This window comes from Lepidochelys olivacea, assembly GCF_965140295.1.
Source record: "Lepidochelys olivacea isolate rLepOli2 genome assembly, chromosome: 10".
Taxonomy (NCBI): Eukaryota; Metazoa; Chordata; order Testudines; family Cheloniidae; genus Lepidochelys; species Lepidochelys olivacea.
In genome coordinates this window covers 20897841-20919845 of record NC_140420.1, presented here as the reverse complement: position 1 = coordinate 20919845, position 22005 = coordinate 20897841, and the positions used below count along the sequence as shown (strand labels likewise).

Genomic DNA, 22005 nt, shown 5'->3' with positions numbered 1-22005 from the left:
CTCACTATACTTTCTGCATAGAAATATAAGACAGTGATGTTTAAAGGAGAAATGTAAATGCTCTTATCGACAAAAGGTATAGCATTCAATACTTAATAGAAGTTTTCCATCTCATTTAATTTGTTACCGCAAATGCATTGCACCTAAATCAACTTTAGAAATATCTTACTGCAGAGATGAAGCAAGCCTCCTACTATTTAATGGGCTCATCTTTCTGAAGTGAATAATGCTCCAACTCCTAATCAAACACAAAAGCATTTAAAAAAAGATTGAAAGCTAAAACTATCAAAATTCACAAAACCACCAAGGATCTGTGCATGGCTATTTTACACCAAAAAGTTACTTTTCAGCAATGGCATGGGTCATAGAAATAATTATTTTCATCATTTATAACTTGAAAATAATATACACTAAAGAGCCAGAAAATAATTAACAAAAAAGTAGGAAAACTCTGTCTAGAATCTTGCTATATCCAGATAGTTTTCTAAGAGCAGTCAGGCCTTCTCTAATTATTTTGTTACTGGCATAACTGGCAAAAACTCAAGAAAAATAAATAAATAAAAGGAATGAAAGGTAATTTACTTACCAAGGAATGCACACAAAATACCTTAGGGCACACATTTCAGCTGTGGTAAAGCTAAGTTATTTTTGCTAGCAAGAACTACACCTGGCTTGATTCAGTCTTTAATGTGAAAAGCCCTGAGGACATCTCAGAGAGTAAAGGTTGAGAAACAGAAAAGGCACATCTGAAAATGCATGGGACATCACCTGGGTGGAGCAAGTTTCTTCCTCTGATCTGCCCTTTCCTTTTCAAATCTTAATACTGCACTGCTTGTAATAAATAAAAATCTTTATCATTTGCACAATATGTTTGTCATAGAGAACACATAATATACAATATTCTTTTTTCCTGGATTTAATCTAAGGAAAATTAACATCTGAATTGTAATTGACTTTTAATAGCAATTAAATGTATGTACATAAATTATAACTTCTTGAGTATTTTGGTATAATACTTTATCAAAACTTTAATTTCTTTTGGCTCTTTGGTAGTAAGATAATTGTTACTTAAAATCTAGTTGTGAATATTATTATTCTGATACTGCAAGGTAATTATGCTGTAAAATAGTGATACTTCAATATGTATTACTTTAATAATTTTCAGAGACTTAGTACAGATACTAAGAAGTATAAGTATACACTTGGGGATGATGTACTTCCACATCACTAAAACATTCTTTGGAAAAAGGTGCTATGTGTTTTCTATATAAACTGCAGTTCAAAAAAGAAAGCTGCCTTGGAGCTTAAATTCATAAATGTATTAGACACTAAAACTCAGACTTAATAAACACACTGAATTTATGGCTGATTACAGCAATCTATAACCCTCTAACTCTCCTTTGACTGCAGATGTGTTAACTGCCCACTTCATGTTGAATGGTCTCTTACAACATGTTAACTCCTTATGCTAAACAATCTGTTCCATCTTGTATTTAGCTGTGACACTGAGTACCTTTTACACAACTGAAGAGCTCTGTGCAGCTCGAAAGCTTGTCTTTCTCCAAAGGAAGTTGGTCCAATATAAGCTATTACCCCACCCACCCTGTCTATCTTTCCAATGGTGTTTTAACATTTGAAACAAGAAAAAAAGGTGGACTGTGACCCCCTTCTCTAGAAATCCAAGTATAAACTCCAAAAGGAAGTAATGAATTATATGCGATAAATACCTTATTTGATATTTAAAGCTATAAAAAAGTGGCTAGTTAAGTTACATAAAATTTTGCTACAGTAGTTACTTTTCCATTCAAAATAAGTAACTACCATACCAACCTCAAAATATGTAATATACACACATACACACACAGATATGAACACCTTGTATATGGTGTAATTATCTACTTGGGGCGGGGAGAAGGTCAACATCAAGGATAAGTTTTAGTTGTAAAAGCTCATTAACAAGGCACACCAATAGCAAACTCCAAATCTATTATTTCCCTAACAGTGCAATGTCTATTACAAGATGTTAATGCTGGAGATGGCTGTCATATAGATATATAGCTAAAATATACTTTTCATTCCTGATTCTAAAGAGTCCTTCTAAAACATTCAATAACTCTTTTGGATTATGTCTTAACCTTTACTTCTGTATCCCAGTGGTTTTCAACCTTTTTTCATTTGCAGACCCCTAAACATTTTCAAATGGAGGTGCAGACTCCTTTGGAAATCTTAGACATAGTCTGCAACCCCCCAAGGGTTCAATGGCCACATGGTTGAAAACCACTGCTGTATGCTAATCTAAGGACTTCCCAGTGTTGTATTCCAGTTGACTAATAAAACCTACTCTCTTTCTCTTGGCAAGCCATATGAAAAAGAATTTGATTAATGTCATCAGGGCCATAGCTTCTCCCTAAGACAATTTTATTTCATACTAACTGGGATTGAAAGAAATAAGGAAAAGGGAGCACAGTGTAATCCTTTGCCCCTTAATCTGATTTACAAATATGTTTTTTGGGATCATGAAGTGACACCTCCTTCTCTCACTCTCTCTTTAACACCAATATCTCTATCACTAGCCACTTCCATACATATTTCTTTTCTTTCCATTTTGTGAAATGTCATATCTCTCATATAGATGTTTGAATGACAATATCACAGCCAATGACATCTCAAAAATTGGGATAATAAGAAGAGAATATGGTAAAATTAGGAACTGGGTATATAAAATAAAATAATGTGTTTAATGAAATGGCTAATATAGCATAAACTATAATCACTTTAAAATAGTTTTTGAACAGAATTAGAAGGAATTTTTTTAAAGATGATTCAGAAAATGTATTTCTACAGTAAAGTAAATGGCACTGGAAGAACTGGCATTTATAAAATACAATTCATATAACAAGGCACACAAAGTATAGGACATTGCCACAAAGTATTTGACCCTGACCTGAAGATGCTCTACATTGAGATAAAAATTGTATACATCAATATCGCCAATAAAGTAGTTCTCTAAAGTATCATGAATTTTTATCATAAATCTTAATACAAATCACATTCTTTCTACTTATTAAAATGATCAGAGACAGGTTATAAAAGCATTGTAAAAAAAAGATTATTGCAATGTGAAAGCTGACTATGTTTGATGTGAACCTCAAGGCTAATAGTATATTTAATCCCAACAAAGAACCAAAGGAATAAATCTGCAATCACATGTCAAACTCTTTTATAAGAAACAGACTTAACATGTGAGTTAAAATGGTCTATTTCAGTGAGTTCAATATTAAATTTGTGTAGTTAAGTGCTCGGTTTTTCTTACTATTTCAATAAACGCTGCCACATTTTGATCATAACATAGGTAATCTCTGTATACACTTAAAGAAAAAACGGGAGTATTACTGTCTTGTGTATATTTAAACCTTCCTGTTGTGTTGAAATGTACATTTAAACTAATTACTAAAAATTGTTTTATGCAATTCATGCGACTTTAGTTTCTCATCATAAATATTATTTAATTACAGATTAACATCTGACCATTGAGACACATGGGGATTACTACAGTTATTCACTATATACACATTGAAAGTAACACATAGAATTAGAGTACAAATTGTAACTATCATAAATCAGAGAGATTAGATTATAATCACTTTTTAATGGCTCAAGTGCAATTACACAGTAATCTGCGTAAAACATATGAATATTATACAGTGATACTCTCATACTCTGCCCCTTCCCGACATTTGGATCTGCATGCATAGCCATGTAGCTGCACAGAGCCCCAGTGACTTTGGTGGATCTTTGCATAGGCATAAGAATGTACCCCTGCAGATCTGATTGCAGTCAAGATCTGGGCCTGTATAAGTAATATATTATTGCTACAAATTAACAATATCACTTACATTACAGGCACAGCCACTAGCTGTATATATTTATGCGTATTTACAAGGCAATTATAAATAGACAGGCAGATGTCGAATTTTATATTTTTATAATGTTGACAGATAATACTGATGTTCATTTTTAAGGTTTTTTCAATTTTTATTTATTTTAATTTTTCACAGTAGTGTGGTAAACATCAGATGTAAAAATATTAGGCCTGTCAATCAATTAAAAATTAATTGTGATTAATAGCGAGATTAAAAAATGAATCACAATTAATCAAAGATTTAATCACAGTATTAAACAATAATAGAATTGGTATTCTATTATTGTTTAATAGTGTGATTAAAACAGCAATTGTGATTAATTTTTTAATCAAGTTAATTTGTTTTGAGTTAATCGCTTGAGCTAACTACGATTGGCAGCCCTAAAATAGTCATATTTGCTCATACAGCATCACAGGTTACACAGGTGAAAAAGAGTAGCATCTGACATGCAGAATCTTTACTATTGCATGAATCCGGGAGTGGAGGAAAGAGAGCGAGAAAAAAAACCAACACAATTCAGTACTGGCTTGCTGGTTGTAATTCAAAAGCCAAATGAATGAGCCAAACAGCTAAGTAATTCCACAGCTAGCATTAGCTACTTTACAAGTGAAAAGCTGCAGCAGGGCATGATGTCTCAGAAGGGACCAGAGGTGAACAGGATCACTATGAAGTCAAAACTGTCCAAGCCACGGTAGAACTTTACTAAATGTAGCACTGTGCACCCAATGAATAGCTCCCTGGTGCTGAAGAAAAAACTATATCAGTTAATTATTTAAAACATATTCTAGGAAATATTTCTTTCCATCTAACCAGGGAGATTGCAATGATTCAGACTCCAAAAGTAGTAATGAAGAGCATAACGTAAGCAATTAAAAAAAGCAGCATACACATTTAGTAAAAAAACTATTTTTTAAATTGTTTTTCTCAAATATTCAATTTCCCCCCACATTCCTCTAAAAAAATACCCCTGTGCTATTTTTTTCTTTTATTTCTTATCACAGCTGCTCAGTCTATTCAGTTCTGGCAACTCTGAACATCAGAACTGGAAGCATTTTTTGTAAATATAATTTTCCTACTATGTTGTAATGGCATTGCTATTGCACATGGGAGCTTTGGATAGTACACAAAAATATGTTTCCTCTTGTTCCTTTATATTTCACAGCATCTCATCCATCCAAAGGCAGGGGCTGCTTACAGCTACAATTTCCTCCCTTCCCCAAGCAGCATGCAACCAGAAAAATAACTGATTTTGCTGGGTTTTTATAACAGAAAACAAAGAAATAAAGTAAAAATAGCAAAGAACCTACAGTTTAGGTTAATTTGCTTTTTGTTCACAAGTTCCAACTGCCTCATTTTAAATAAATACCTCAACTTTCATATGTTGGAAGCATGGGGGTAAGAGCTTTACCTTGAATTAAGTTTAGCCTGTCAAGTTTAGCATTAGAAAGCGGTTTATCTTTATTTTTCTTTTAACTATTTCTGACTGTATTGCCTATGTTTATTCTCATTTAAAATCTCTCTCGTTGTCCTAAATAAACGTGTTTGATTGTTTTATCCAATCCAGTGTGTTTAAATTGAAGTGTCTGGGTAACTCCATTTAAGGTGCCGAGTTCTTGTATATTATTTCCTTGAAGGAATAATGGACTTAATATATTTGAACTGTCCACGAAAGGGCTGGACAGCTCAAGACATACATTTCTGGGGGGAAGTCTGGGATTGGGAATATGTTGGGGTCACCCTGCAGTATAACCAAGGCTGGTGAGAACCAGGGTGTGACTTGCAGGCTGCAGTTACCACCCCCCCCCCCCCCCGGGGAGTAACCTGCATGCTGCAAAGTTGTTCGTGAGCAGTCCAGGTTGAGTGATATAAGAGTAAGGCATTACTAGGCCCCCCTGTTTACTGGGCAGGGGAGACAGAGACCCCCACTGGTCTGGATTGCACCCTGCTATGTCACAGTAACTTTCTTTCTTATTAAGCCAGATGAAGAGAAAGAGGCTAGTAAAATGCAAAACACAGGCTATGGACACCTGCCGTTCAAAAAGACAAGAGTAAAGAAAGTCTTAAAAGTTACAGTAGTTATTAATTAGAATATTTCTACTGAATCACACTACAGAACATATGTATATAATTCAGCTGCAGTAATCTTCTAAAAATGATTTACTTGAGTCTGTGTTTTCTCTTCTCCAAGATCTTGACTACTGAATGGCAAGATTTCTGGCAATGGAAAAGATCTTTTCTGCTGTATGGATACCTATTCACAAAAGGCAACAAACCTGATGCTGTCAGAAGCAGTCTTCAGATATAAATAGGGAAGATACAAAGATTTCTGGGGCTTTACTGAATAACCATAAAATAAGAAAAGGAGTACTTGTAGCACCTTAGAGACTAACCAATTTATTAGAGCATAAGCTTTCGTGAGCTACAGCTCACTTCCTCAGATGCATATCGTGGAAACTGCAGCAGGCTTTATATATACACAGAGAATATGAAACAATACCTCCTCCTACCCCACTGTCCTGCTGGTAATAGCTTATCTAAAGTGATCATCAGGTGGGCCATTTCCAGCACAAATCCAGGTTTTCTCACCCTCCACCCCACCACACAAATTCACTCTCCTGCTGGTGATAGCCCATCCAAAGTGACAACTCTTTACACAATGTGCATGACAATCAAGTTGGGCTATTTCCTGCACAAATCCAGGTTTTCTCACATCCCCCCCACCCCCATACACACACAAACTCACTCTCCTGCTGGTAATAGCTCATCCAAACTGACCACTCTTCAAGTTTAAATCCAAGTTAAACCAGAACATCTGGGGGGGGAGGGGGTAGGAAAAAACAAGAGGAAACAGGCTACCTTGCATAATGACAGTGGGGTAGGAGGAGGTATTGTTTCATATTCTCTGTGTATATATAAAGCCTGCTGCAGTTTCCACGATATGCATCTGAGGAAGTGAGCTGTAGCTCACGAAAGCTTATGCTCTAATAAATTGGTTAGTCTCTAAGGTGCTACAAGTACTCCTTTTCTTTTTGCGAATACAGACTAACACGGCTGTTACTCTGAAACATAAAATAAGAAAAACTGTAGCTCGTTAAAATGCTGAAATTAATTATACACAGTGGGACAGAGAAGAGAATAAAGTTCGAAGTAATGTCTTCATGAAGGATCATAAACACTGTTAGAGAGAGGCAAAAATCATGTTACACAGAAATGATAATTGTTATATGACATTTCTCAACATCAGTAATTATAATGCCAAAGCTAAAAGAGAGGGAAATGTGCTTAACTCTTCAAAAACAATTTGGCATTAAGTGCTTATCATCAATCTGAACTGCAATGTTAGTACTCATGCTCAATGATGCTCAGCTCAAAAAAATCAGACCACTGGGGAGGACATTCAAGGGCCTTTATATGGTCAAGAGTACTGCAGAATGCATCTCACAGATAATCACATATTTTCTGAATCTGCCTCATTTAGTCTTTAGCTTCCAGAGACAGAAAATTGCTAAGTGGCTTCAGAAAAGAAAAACATGTAAAGAATAAAACAACTCTGTTAAGGTAGATCACATTCTGCCTTTTCATAGATGAAGCGTCTAGATTTTTTTTTCCCAAGAGATTCTATGGAAGAGCTTAAAGCTCTTGTTCTCTACTACAAGATAGTACTTATCAGGCACTAAAACTGTACATGTAAACAAATCTGCTCTTTGATTGCTGACTGTCCAGCTTAAATCACTCTATGAAGAGAATCTGTACATACTCACATTCTCAGCTGTTTAACTGCTCCTCCTAGAGGAACACAAAATATAATATCTTTCACTGGGTCTTCTCTGCCCAAAAAAAGTCTCTCCTGCTAACAGTATTTACTGTGAGCAACATCTGCTGTTTTACAGTTCTTCCCACTAAATTCTATATGTGCCTCCGCTAAAAAACTTCCTGAAGGTTCAATTACTAAAGACCCATTTCATAAAATATCTGTAACAAGTCAGCGTGCACTCTCCTTGAAACCAAACAGTAAAAAGCTGAAGTGTAACATTGTGGGTTTTACAGATATTGGACAGAAATAGGCATAAAAAACATGCAGATATTATAGGATAACTGAGTTCAACTGTTCACAGGAAATAAAAGTTTGAATACAATACTGGAAAGATCACAGACCAAGAGCCTAGGATAAAATTTTCATAAGTGCTTAAATGACTTAGGAACCTAAGTCTCATCTTCAGAAATGACTCAGGCACTTAGCCCTGGTCTACACTAGAAGTTGAGGTCGAATTTAGCAGCGTTAAATCGATTTAACCCTGCACCCATCCACATGACGAAGCCCTTTTTTTTTTTTTTTTTTTGACTTAAGGGCTCTTAAAATTGATCTCTTTACTCCACTCCCGACCAGGAGATTACCGCTGAAATCAGCCTTGACAGGTCGAATTTGGGGTAGCATGGATGCAATTCGATGGTATTGACCTCCGGGAGCTATCCCAGAGTGCTCCATTGTGAGCACTCTCAACTCAGATGCACTGGCCAGGTAGACAGAAAAAGGCCCGCGAACTTTTGAATCTCATTGCCTGTTTGGCCAGCATGGCAAGCTGCAGGTGAGTGCAGAGCTCATCAGCAGAGGTGACCATGACGGAGTCCCAGAATCGCAAAAGAGCTCCAGCATGGACCGAACGGGAGCTACAGGATCTGACTGCTGTATGGGGAGAGGAATCCGTGCTATCAGAACTCCGTTCCAGTTTTCGAAATGCCAAAACATTTGTCAAAATCTCCCAGGGCATGAAGGAGAGAGGCCATAACAGGGACCTGAAGCAGTGCCATGTGAAATTTAAGGAGCTGAGGCAAGCCTACCAGAAGACCAGAGAGGCAAACGGTCGCTCTGGGTCAGAGCCCCAAACATGCCGCTTCTATGATGAGCTGCATGCCATTTTAGTGGGTTCAGCCACCACTATCCCAACCATGTGCTTTGACTCTGTCAATGGAGAGGGAGGCAAAAAGGAAGCAGGTTTTGGGGACGAGGAAGATGATGATGAGGAGGATGTAGATAGCTCAAAGCAAGCAAGCGGAGAAACCGGTTTTCCCAACAGCCAGGAACTGTTTCTCACCCTGGACCTGGAGCCAGTACCCCCCGAAACCACCCAAGGCTGCCTCCCGGACCCGCCAGGCGGAGAAGGGACCTCTGGTGAGTGTACCTTTTTAAATAGTATACATGGTTTAAAAGCAAGCGTGTTTAGTGATTAATTTGCCCTGGCATTCGCAGCCAGGAAAGCTACTGGAAAAGTCTGTTAACGTGTCTGGGGATGGAGCAGAAATCCTCCAAGGACATTTCCATAAAGCTCTCCTGGGTGTACTCCCAAAGCCTTTTGCCAAAGGTTTCTGGGGAGGGCCGCCTTATTCCATCCACCATGGTAGGACACTTTACCACGCCAGGCCAGTAGCACTTAGTTGGAAATCATTGCAGAACAAAGCATTGCAGCGTATGTTTGCTGGCGTTCAAACAACATCCGTTCTTTATCTCTCTGTGTTATCCTCAGGAGAGTGATAACATTCATGGTCACCTGGTTGAAATAGGGTGCTTTTCTTAAGGGGACATTCAGAGGTGCCTGTTCCTGCTGGACTGTTTGCCTTTGGCTGAACAGAAATGTTCCCCGCTGTTAGCCATGGGGAGGGGGCAGGAGTGAGGGATTAGCCACACGGTGGGGGGAGGCAAAATGAGACCTTGTAACAAAAGCACATGTGCTATGTATGTAATGTTAACAGCAAGGTTTACCGTGAAAGAGTGTACCCATTGTTCTATAAAAGGTGTCTTTTTAAATACCACTGCCCCTTTTTTTTCCTCCACCAGCTGCATGTGTTTCAAGAATCACAGGATCTTCTCCTTCCCAGAGGCTAGTGAAGATGAGAAGGCGAAAAAAACGTACTCGCGATGAAATGTTCTCTGAGCTCATGCTGTCCTCCCACACTGACAGAGCACAGACGAATGCATGGAGGCAGACAATATCAGAGTGCAGAAAAGCACAAAATGACTGGGAGGAGAGGTGGCGAGCTGAAGAGAGGGCTGAAGCTGATAGGTGGCGGCAGCATGATGAGAGGAGGCAGGATTCAATGCTGAGGCTGCTGGAGGATCAAACTAATATGCTCCAGGGTATGGCTGAGCTGCAGGAAAGGCGGAAGCACAGACCGCCGCTACAGCCCCCGTGAAACCAATCACCCTCCTCCCCAAGTTCCACAGCCTTCTCACCCAGGGAAGTAGAGTGAACCAAGGGGGCGGGGAGGTTTCATCAAGGAGAAACAAACAGAACTTTCACACCATAGCCTGGCCAGTCATGAAACTGGTTTTCAAAGCTTCTCTGATGCACACCGCACCCTCCTGTGCTCTTCTAACTGCCCTGGTGTCTGGCTGCGCTTAACCAGCAGGCCAGGCGATTTGCCTCAACCTCCCACCCTGCCATAAACATCTCCCCCTTACTCTCACAGATATTGTGGAGCGCACAGCAAGCTGTAATAACAGTGGGAATATTGGTTTCGCTGAGGTCTAACTGAGTCAGTAAACTGCGCCACCGTGCTTTTAAATGTCCAAATGCACATTCTACCACCATTCTGCACTTGCTCAGCCTGTAGTTGAACAGCTCCTGACTACTGTCCAGGCTGCCTGTGTATGGCTTCATGGGTCCCCAAGGATACATATAGGCATTTCAACATCCCCAACAGTTATTTTCTTGTCTGGGAAGAAAGTCCCTTCCTGCAGCTTTTGAAACAGACCAAAGTTCCTGAAGATGCGAGCGTCATGTACCCTTCCCGGCCATCCCACGTTGATGTTGGTGAAACGTCTCTTGTGATCCACCAGTGCTTGTAGCACCATTGAGAAGTACCCCTTGCGGTTTATGTACTTGCCAGCTTGGTGCTCCGGTGCCAAGATAGGGATATGGGTTCCGTCTATGGCCCCACCACAGTTAGGGAATCCCATTGCCACAAAGCCATCCACTATGACCTGCACATTTCCCAGGGTCACTACCCTTGATATCAGCAGATCTTTGATTGCTTTGGCTAATTGCATCACAGCAGCCCCCAAAGTAGATTTATCGACTCCAAATTGATTCCCGACTGACTGGTACCTGTCTGGCATTGCAAGCTTCCACAGGGCTATTGCCACTTGCTTCTCAACTGTGAGGGCTGCTCTCATCTTGGTATTCTGGCACTTCAGGGCAGGGGAAAGCAAGTCACAAAGTTCCATGAAAGTGGCCTGACGCATGCGAAAGTTTCGCAGCCACTGGGAATTGTCCCAGACCTACAACACTATGCGGTCCCACCAGTCTGTGCTTGTTTTCCGGGCCCAGAATCGACATTCCACGGCATGAACCTGCCCCATTAGCACTATGATGCCCACATTGCCAGGGCCCGTGCTTTGAGAGAAGTTTGTGTCCATGTCCTCATCACTCTCGTCACCACGCTAACGTCGCCTACTTGCCCGGTTTCGCTTTGCCAGGTTCTGGTGCTGCATATACTGCTAGATAATGCGCGTGGTGGTTAATGTGCTCATAATTGCCAAAGTGATCTGAGCGGGCTCCATGCTTGCCATGGTATGGCGTCTGCACGGAAAAAAGGCACGGAACAATTGTCTACCGTTGGTCTGATGGAGGGAGGGGCGACTGACGACATGGCTTACAGGGAATTAGAATCAACAAAGGGGGTGGCTTTGCAACAAGGAGAAACAAAAACAACTGTAACACAGAATGGCCCCCTCAAGGATTGAACTCAAAACCCTGGGTTTAGCAGGCCAATGCTCAACCCACTGAGCTATCCCTCCCCTTGGTATTCCAGGCAGGACTGAATCTCCATTAAACTTTTCAAGGTGCCCCAGACAGACCGCACCGAAATAATTGTCGACCGTTGATTTCACGGAGGGAGGGGGGAGGGAGGAGGGGAGCAAATGAATACAAAATAAATCTGGTCTATTTCTTGTTTTGATCCACTCCATCTACCTTTTACATCTTTGGCTGGCAGCAGATGATGCAGTAGGACTGCTCGCCATCCTCATCTCCTGGCTGCTCGGCAGAAGATGGTGCAATAGGACGACTAGCCATCCTCATCTCCTGACTGCTCGCCAGAAGACGGTGCAATAGGACTGCCGGCAGGACTAAAGAGAATGACCTGGTCACTCCTATTTTAGTCCCTGCGCCTATGTCTGCCCAGGCGCTCTTGACCAACCTTACCGAGGTGGCCAAGAGCACCTCAGACATGATGACGATGGTTGTCAGGCCTATTACACCGTCTGCTGCCACAAGGCAATGAGCTGCTGCTGTGTAGCAATGCAGAATCCGTGTCTGCCAGCACCCAGGAGACGTATGGTGACAGTGAGCTGAGCAGGCTGCATGCCTGCAATGGTATGGCGTCTGCACAGGTAACTCAGGAAAAAAGGCACGAAACGATTGTCTGCCGTTGCTTTCACGGAGGGAGGAAGGGCCTGACGACATGTACCCAGAACCACCCATGACAATGTTTTTGCCCCATTAGGCATTGGGATCTTAACCCAGAATTCCGATGGGCGGCGGAGACTGCGGGAACTGTGGGATAGCTACCCACAGTGCAATGCTCCAGAAGTCAATGCTGGCCTCAGTACTGTGGAAGCATCCACAAGACACAGCAATTGTGAACACCATTTGAAGCAAATTTACATAGATGGCAAACAGATCTCATTTTAATTCAGAAATTTCCATGTGGTACGGAGTCTTTTTGTTTTAATTCAAATGAACTTATGCTTTCTCTTTACTCTTCAGAGAAAGCTTGGACCCTTTTAATTGAAAATTTCAATAAACAACATAAAATAAACAGAAAAAAGGCCAGAGTGGGTAGAACCTAACTACAGAAGTTAAACAAATATTTGAACATATGCAAATATGGCTTAGATGCTAATACTTTTTTGCCTGAGGATAGTACCTTGACTCCATTGCTAACAGATTTTCGTGCCTAAGCTAGACAGAAGTAGACAGAAGTATAAAGGCTTCTACAGTGCCAGAAATGTTGTTTTTGCAAAAAGCCACTACACAGAAGTCATTTCTGTTCCCCACTGGTGTCTGTAAAGGTAAAAGTAAAGAACCTCTGGTAAATTTACAAAGGTAGGAAATAGCCCAGGTTTTCTGACTACTAATCCTTCCAATAGTTAAAATTTGCATATTTGCATACATGTGTGAGAAAGAGTTGCTCTTGAACACTGAATGGTTGTCTTGTTTGCCTACAAACACTGTACCACCATTTTACTGAGTTACTAGGGTCCTACTCTGAAAACACACACAAGAGTAACTCTGTTCACCTAAATTGTTCCAATGAGCTTCTCATGCAAGTAAAGGTATTATCCCTGTGCATAAGTGTTCAAAGATTGGTCCCTTAGTTTGCGATTCACCTTCAGATACCAAGAATATTTTAGAAGTTTGTCATTCAGTTGTTTCACTTCTGGAATCCCCTCGCAAATATGATTTCTTAGAGCCATATTACTCACCTGATAAACATGGAATGCATTAGCAGCTTTTCCTCGTAGAAAGACTGAGGGAATCCAAACATTTATAAGGGCACGATTTGATCTGAGCAAAAGAAGAGACAAGTTTAAAATAGGGAATCATCTTTACATATAAAATAAACCTACAAAGTGTCTACCTCCAATGCTTGCAAAATGTCCACAGTGAGCAACAGAACCAGAACCAAAACTTTCAGAACACTTGAAACATCACAATTTTGCCTGAATATTTTGAACTTATTAAACCTAAAAGTAACAGTAAGTTAGGAACCATTAGGAAAGGGATAGATAATAAGACAGTAAATATCATAATGTCACTACATAAATCCATGGTATGCCCACATGTTGAATACTGTGTACTGTTCTGGTCATCCCATCTGAAAGAAGATATATTAGAATTAGAAAAGGAACATAGAAGGGCAAAAATGATTGGGGTATGGAACAGCTTCCATATGATGAAAGATTAAAAAGACTGGGATCGTTCAACTACGGAAAGACAGTTGAAAGGAGACATGACAGAAGCCTGTAAAATCATGAATGATGTGAAGAAAGCGAATAAGGAAGTGTTATTTACCCCTTCACATAACACCCGATGAAAATAATAGGCAATAGGTTTACAACAAACAAAAGGAAGTACTGCTTCACACAATGCACAGCCAACCTATGGAATTCATTGCCAGGGGAGGTTGTGAAGTTTAAAACTATAACTATGTTAAAAAAAGAACTAGGTGAGTGCATGGAGGATAGGCCCATTAATGGCTATTAGCCAAGACGGTTAGGCATTCATGGACAGAGGACAGTTATCTCGGGATGGACTTCATCTGAGTAAGGAAATAGACTTCTAGGATGGAGGCTGGCACAACTGATTAAGAGAGCTTTAAACTAGGAATCTGGGGGAGATGGCTGGGAGATGTCCAAGTAATCTCCACGCCGGATTTTAGCATTAAGAGGGAAGAAAAAAAAAAGGAAGGAAGGATACAGTCGTGGGTAGGAGAATGTATATAAGGAGGAAGGGCAGTGTGGATACCAGTCTAATAGGTTATACTGGCTGTAGAATGACCGTGCCTAATAGGGTACAGAATGTGAGCGAGGCCAAACAGCAAAAATTAAGATGTTTGTACATCAATGCGAGGAGCCTACGTAACAAAACGGAGGAACTAGAGCTACTGATGCAGGAAGTGAATCCAGATATTATAGGGATAACAGAAACATGGTGGAATAGTAGTCATGAGAGGACTACAGGTATTGAAGGGTATGTGCTGTTTAGGAAAGACCGAAATAAAGGTAAAGGTGGTGGAGTAGCATTGTATATCAATGATGAGGTAGAATCCATCTGGGCAAAAATTACATTGGGGAAGAAAACTATTAGAGCCTCCCCTGGGATAGTGCTTGGGGTGTGCTATACACCTCCGGGATCTAATTTGGATATGGATAGAGCCCTTTTTAATGTGTTTAATAAAGTAAATAGTAATGAAAACTGTGTGATCATGGGAGACTTTAACTTCCCAGATATAGACAGGAGGACGAGTGCTAGTAATAATAATAGGGCTAAGATTTTCCTAGATATGATAGCTGATGGATTCCTTCATCAAGTAGTTGCTGAACCGACTAGAGGGGATGTCATTTTAGATTTGGTTTTGGTGAGTAGTGAGGACCTCATAGAAGAAATGGTTGTAGGGGATAATCTTGATTCAAGTGATCATGAGCTAATTCAGTTCAAACTGAATGGAAGGATTAACAAAAATAAATCTGCAACTAGGGATTTTGATTTCAAAAGGGCTGACTTTCAAAAATTAAGGAAATTAGTTAGGGAAGTGGATTGGACTGAAGAACTTATGGATCTAAAGGCAGAGGACACCTGGATTACTTTAAATCAAAGCTGCAGAAGCTATCGGAAGCCTGCATCCCAAGAAAGGGGAAAAAATTCATAGGCAGGAGTTGTAGATCAAGCATCTCAGAGAGGTGATTAAGAAAAAGCAGAAAGCATACAGAGAGTGGAAGATGGGAGGGATCAGCAAGGAAAGCTACTTTATTGAGATCAGAACATGTAGGGATAAAGTGAGACAGGCTGAAAGTCAAGTAGACTTGGACCTTGCAAAGGAAATTAAACCCAATAGTAAACGGTTCTATAGCCATATAAATAAGAAGAAAACAAAGAAAAAAGAAGTGGGACCACTAAACACTGAGGATGGAGTGGAGGTCAAGGATAATCTAGGCATGGCCCAATATCTAAACAAATACTTTGCCTCAATCTTTAATAAGGCTAAAGAGGATCTTAGGGATAATGGTAGCATGACAAATGGGAATGAGGATATGGAGGTAGATATTACCATATTTGAGGTAGAAGCGAAACTCAAACAGCTTAATGGGACTAAATTGGGGGACCCAGATAATCTTCATCCAAGAATATTAAAGGAATTGGCACCCAAAATTGCAAGCCCATTAGCAACAATTTTTAATGAATCCGTAAACTCAGGGGTTGTACCGTATGATTGGAGAATTGCTAACATAGTTCCTATTTTTAAGAAAGGGGGAAAAAAGTGATCCGGGTAACTACAGGCCTGTTAGTTTGACATCTGTAGTATGCAAGGTCTTGGAAAAAATTTTGAAGGAGAAAGTAGTTAAGGACATTGAAGTCAATGGTAAATGGGACAAAATACAACATGGTTTTACAAAAGGTAGATTGTGTCAAACCAACCTGATCTCCTTCTTTGAGAAAGTAACAGATTTTTTAGACAAAGGAAACGCAGTGGATCTCATTTACCTAGATTTCAGCAAGGCATTTGATACCGTGCCACATGGGGAATTATTAGTTATATTGGAAAAGATGGGGATCAATATGAAAATTGAAAGGTGGATAAGGAATTGGTTAAAGGGGAGACTACAACGGGTCCTACTGAAAGGTAAACTGTCAGGCTGGAGGGAGGTTACCAGTGGAGTTCCTCAAGGATCAGTTTTGGGACAAATCTTATTTAATCTTTTTATTACTGACCTCGGCACAAAAAGTGGGAGTGTGCTAATAAAGTGTGCGGATGATACAAAGCTGGGAGGTGTTGCCAATTTAGAGAAGGACCGGGATATCATACAGGAGGATCTGGATGACCTTGTAAACTGGAGTAATAGTAATAGGATGAAATTTAATAGTGAGAAGTGTAAGGTTATGCATTTAGGAATTAATAACAAGAATTTTAGTTATAAGCTGGGGACGCATCAATTAGAAGTAACGGAGGAGGAGAAGGACCTTAGAGTATTGGTTGATCATAGGATGACTATGAGCTGCCAATGTGATATGGCCATGAAATGTGATATGGCGAGCCCGTCCGGTTTGTTTACCTGCTGCATCCGCAGGTTTGGCCGATCGCAGCTCCCACTGGCCGCGGCTCGCTGTGCCCGGCCAATGGGGGTTGTGGGAAGTGGGACGTACTGGCCGCCGCTTCCTGCAGCCCCCACTGGCTGGGCACAGCGAACCACGGCCAGTGGGAGTCACGATCAGCCGAACCTACGGATGCAACAGGTAAACAAACCTGCTGGGCCTGCCAGGGGCTTTCCCTGAACAAGCAGCATCCAAAGTTTGGGAAACACTGAGCTAGATATATGGATTTTAGGCTAACAAAGGTTAAAGGCCAGAAAAATCACACATTAAAATAATTCAGGCCGAAATGTGGGATTTTTAGTCCAATTGTATTTTTTCAGTACTTTTTCTACAATTTTCTTATTTAAAAAAATTGTGGTACACTAATGTTCATCTTCTGCAGTGGGAAATGAACAATTATAGAAGAGCATGGCAAAAAAAAAAGCAAAAGAGAGAAACCACTTTTTAGTTGTGTCATTATCCCCCCTGGCATTCCCACGGGGATTTAGTTGGTCACAACTGCTGCTGAACCATTAGCGGACTAAACCAACTGAAAACTAAAACAAGCTCCCAAAGGATGTTCAGATGCAGCATAAAACTGAATTCCTCCTGTCCCAAGATTAAAAAAAAAACTAAACAGGACAAAGATTCTGAAAGTTAGCTGCTTTATTTCCAACAACAGCATATCCAGTGATGAGCTGCTAAAATCTTAACAACCGGTTCCCCCCTCAACCCCCACAACCCGACGCCTGCCCAATCCATCCTCTCCCCTGACTGCCCCAGATCCAGGCAGGAGGGTCTCGTGAGCCACCATAGTGGGTGCCTGCCCTGCCCCGCCCCTAAGAGCCAGAGGGATCTGCCGGGGGGAGAGGTGGGGAGTCCTGGCGCTGCTTACCTGTGACAGCTCCGGAAAGCATCCAGCAGGTCCCTCTGGGCGGGGCGGGGAAGTGAAGCTGGGGGATAGCAGGAGGAGCGGCCGCTCCCCCCACTGATCACATCAAAAGTGGCACCTTAGGCGCCAACTCAGTGGGTGCTCCGGGGCTGGAGCCCCCACAGGGAAAATTTGGTGGGTGCGGAGCCCCCACTGGCAGCTCCCCGCCCTGCGCCTGGCCCCAGCTCACCTCACCTCCACTCCGCCTCCTCCCCTGAATGCGCCGCCCCACTCTGCTTCTCCGCCCCCAGTTTCCTGCGAATCAGTTGTTGGCACAAGAAGCCAGGGGTGGCTGAGAAGCAGGGAGGCAGAGGCGAGCTGGGGCAGGGAGCAGTTCCCCTGCGCGGGCCCACCCAGGTTACCTGCTGCAGCGCGGGCAGCCCTCCTCGCGCCCCCCTGCCAAGCTCCTCTCCACTCCGCTTCCACCTCCCTGGGCCTGAGCGCGAAGCTGCCGCCTGCTTCTCAGCCCCCCCTCCCTTCCCCCTGGCTTCCCGCGCGAACAGCTGATTCTCGGGAAGCCGGGCGGGGGCGGGTGGAGAAGCAGAGCAGGGAGGTGTGTAACTCAGGGGCTGAACGGAGGTTCTAAAAGGACTTCTAAATTTAACAACCGGTTCCAGTGAACCGGTGCAAACCGGCTCCAGCTCACCACTGAGAATACCCCTGTTTGGTAATTCACTTATTGGAAATTATGGAGCGAAAGCAATGTATTAGAACTGACCATTTGTTCCCCACCTCCCACACAGATAGTATAAAGATACAAAATTTCACATCCATTTACTGCAAACTCACATTTCAAAATCTGACAAACTCTGGTCTTCAGATGTCTGACTCAAATCCCCAGGGACCTGACATCATAAAAAAAAAATCATGATTATTATGCTTTCCATAATGAAGGTAGGATATTATATGGAAATGACTGTTCAACATGCAGATGAAAAGCTGTATTGTAAAACAATAAAAGAAAAAAACTGTTTTGAAGTAATATAAACATGAGACCCTGGTAAGTTCTCCATTAACTTTACCAAAACCCATTACTAATTCCAAGTCATATAAAAGCATGCATTTCTGAGAAAAATAACTAATTAGAATTTAACATATAAATGGTGCCCCTCACCCCTATATTCTGGTACAGAGGCCATTACCCAATGGAACTGGTGTGGTTCTGCTGCAGAAGGAAGGAAGCAGGATGCTGGGACCACAAAACAGTGTGTCTGTACCCACTATAAGCCAGACCAGACCAGCTACACAGAGGCTCACACAGCACTCAAATATACAGACGGGGAAAGTTGTGTGCATGAGTGGAACTGGTTTGGTGACTCTGACGTTATGTGGCATCCGTTGGGTATTTCTCCTCAATGCACCACAGCCAAAGAAGCTCTGCTTCTACACCATAGTTCTGCGGGAGGATTCTCTTTTGCAGCTGGTGAGAAACTTAACAGCACACAGTCCTGTCACTCAGGTTGTTTTTTGGGTTCTGGATTTATCCTTCAAAATATGGGACTCTGCACAAATTCCCTCTCCGCAGTTTTTCTTTTAGCTCTCTAGAAAAGGCTAGTATTACACATTACAAAACAAAGTAAGCATGCAATATTATTATAACTGTCCCTCGTCACTCTTTGCCAGGCTTCCAATTAGCCTCCAGCTTTTACCACGATGACAGCTACCAGTTGGCCTGCCTTTAATGATTATTTTCTTCTATTAACAGATAAAGAACAGGCATCAGACAAGAACAATTTGGCTAATTTAAAAATAAAAAAGTGACGGTTAAAAGTAGCCCTGTACACATAAAATTGAATCCAGGTAATATTAGGGGAAGAATAGTGTTAGCCAATGTATATATTTGTTAGGGGTATGACATAATATATTAATATGTATTACATACAATATTAATATTGTACACATCTCAGACATGAATGCTGAGTAGTCATGCTAAGTCGTACAACTGAGAATTGTATTATGTTTTTCACTGAATGCTGTTTATGCCTATTCCCTCAAGCTAACGTATATGCCCCCCTAACATTCTGCAATAGATGATTCAACTCTTGGCACAATCAGATACATGTTGGAAATCAGATATATGAATAGTATGTCCTGGTACTCTAAGGAGGTGCTTCCATGGGCCACTGACACCTGGAATGTGGTATGCACAACAAAGATAAGGAAGGTACTGGATGGTACAAAAAAACAAGATAAGAAACAGGTGCAGACCAGGGTGGATAAAAATCAATGATTTGTTTTAAAAAAATATTTAAAAATCTGATTTTTTTATTTAAATCTGATTTTTTTGATAAAATACTTTTTGAGGAAAAAACCTATCTAAAGATAGTTTTAATTAAGATACATTATAGCTCAAAGTTATCTCATCATGGAATAGGGATTATAAATTCTAATTCTATAGTATGAGACAATATATTCATGTAATATTTAAGAAAAGTTTTGTAAATGTGTTCCAACAGTTCATGGATTAGGGACCCAATCTTATGGGGTTCCACAGGCTTCTGTATAGATTATTTAGGAAAATCTTTCTATCTACCCAATGGGACTCAGTGCTCAGTCTAAAAGATACCATCAGAGATGCTTAGTTTGCAGTTCTCTAACTGTGGATTTGTCTTTCCAGAGGTAACATGCTTGTTAACAGCAAAAATGGTTTAAAATAAATAAATAATACACAGATGTGAGAAATAACAGACCTCAGCTCTATTGTCCCTCTGCAAATTTGTGTACACAGAATCAATCCCTTACCTCTCTCTAAAAGTGCAAAGTTTCAAAAAGTTCAATGAATAGAAGATTGTTGTTGGTGGTGAAATAGATCTGGACAAGGAGAAATCTGTAAATAAATGTGAGAAGCGACGGACATATGCTTGTTTTGTTAAAATATTATGTTTTCTGTTGAAGAAAAAAATCCAAACTACATAACGTTGTTGTTTTAGTTAAAAAAAACAATTTAAATGTCTGTCTGGTGATGTTCTTCTCCTAATATAACACTGCAAGAAAATCCTCCAAATATTAATGATTAACCTGTTGAATTGGAGATAGTTCACCTCCCAATGACTTCATAAATATCTGCTTCAATTACCTTTGGTAAATGAAATAACCAAACAATCACTCATTTTCTGATATAGCAGTAAAAGTAACCTGAAAAGTTTTCAAAATAAAGCACTGTTTAAAAAATGAATAGTGTATACCTTCTAAAAATGAAACCTACATCTATCTGTGAGTTGTGAAGAATATGCATTAAGGTTATAATAACCAACAAGAATGCACTTTTATGTAAAAAACCATGATTAAATCGAGTTTTCCTGACTAGTGATTTAAATCATGATTTAAATCAAATCTATTCTGGTGCAGACTCATGGGTTGAATCTTGGATAGATATGTAGAATCTTGGGTAATATATAGCTGGGAAACAACTATAGTATAAATACTCAGTGCATACTGTGGGAGCAGACCTTCTATATAAGGTGAACTTTGAGAGATTGCTTCCCCAAAAGGGCGGTATGTACATCTCTTTTTCATGTTTCTTTTTCATGCTTTATTTGTTTTTCATGCTTTATTCTTGACTAATAAACTCACTATGCTTGGCTATTTGGAATCTTAAATATTTGTAATATCAGATCAGAAATGTAGTCAAGTAATTAGCTATACCTAGTCACTAGTGGATATTTCCGGGTCTGTGAATTTCCTGCCGCCTTGGGTATTTGATATGGCAGATCAGTTATCCTTCTTGGATATTGGGGTTTAAAGACAATGCCTGCAACATAGTTAAAACTCCAACACCGAACTCTACTTTTCAACACCAAAGGAACATTACCTCTCATCTTAACCTGGCTAAGCATGGAAAAATTCCTTCCTGTGGTGACTAGCTACACCCTGATCCCAGTGAGAACTGTGATTCCCTGTCTGAAATCAGGCTTAATGGCTGATAGATGTGCTCTCTAAACTGGACCAAACTATGCAGGGGCAGGAGGATGGGAGAAGCTCCCGCAAGGCAAGCAGCCATTAGTTCCTCTGAGCAGACACATTGGCAGGATTTGAAACACCCTCCAATTCCTGGGCAGCCTCAGAGGTAGTCTCTTCCTACACAAGGCAATCCAGAAGCAAGTGAGATGGGAGAATATCTCTGTCTCTTCCTGAACCAGAAAGTTACACGTTTACATGAAAGATGTGGGAGTGAGGTCTTGATTGCCAGAGGCCACCTTACTTTTTGCCAAGCCTGGGCAACTGGAGAGGATATGTGAGGAGATGGAGACCTCCATTCTAAAGACGAGCTCATAGATGTTGGAACTAGTGGTGCTGCTGC

At 40.7% G+C, this 22005-nt stretch overlaps 1 protein-coding gene across 2 annotated transcripts in view; it reads right to left on the bottom strand.

Annotated features, from left to right (window-relative positions):
• The window catches only part of SNX29 (sorting nexin 29), a 451127-nt gene that overhangs the window by 180086 nt on the left and 249036 nt on the right, over window positions 1-22005 (bottom strand). For both annotated transcript variants that reach the window (XM_084640531.1, XM_084640532.1), the window contains exons 17-18: window positions 18495-18550; window positions 13408-13489 (exon numbers count right to left, since the gene is read on the bottom strand). In XM_084640531.1, the coding sequence (XP_084496657.1) occupies window positions 13408-13489; window positions 18495-18550 (138 nt within the window). The remainder of the gene's footprint in view (window positions 1-13407; window positions 13490-18494; window positions 18551-22005) is intronic.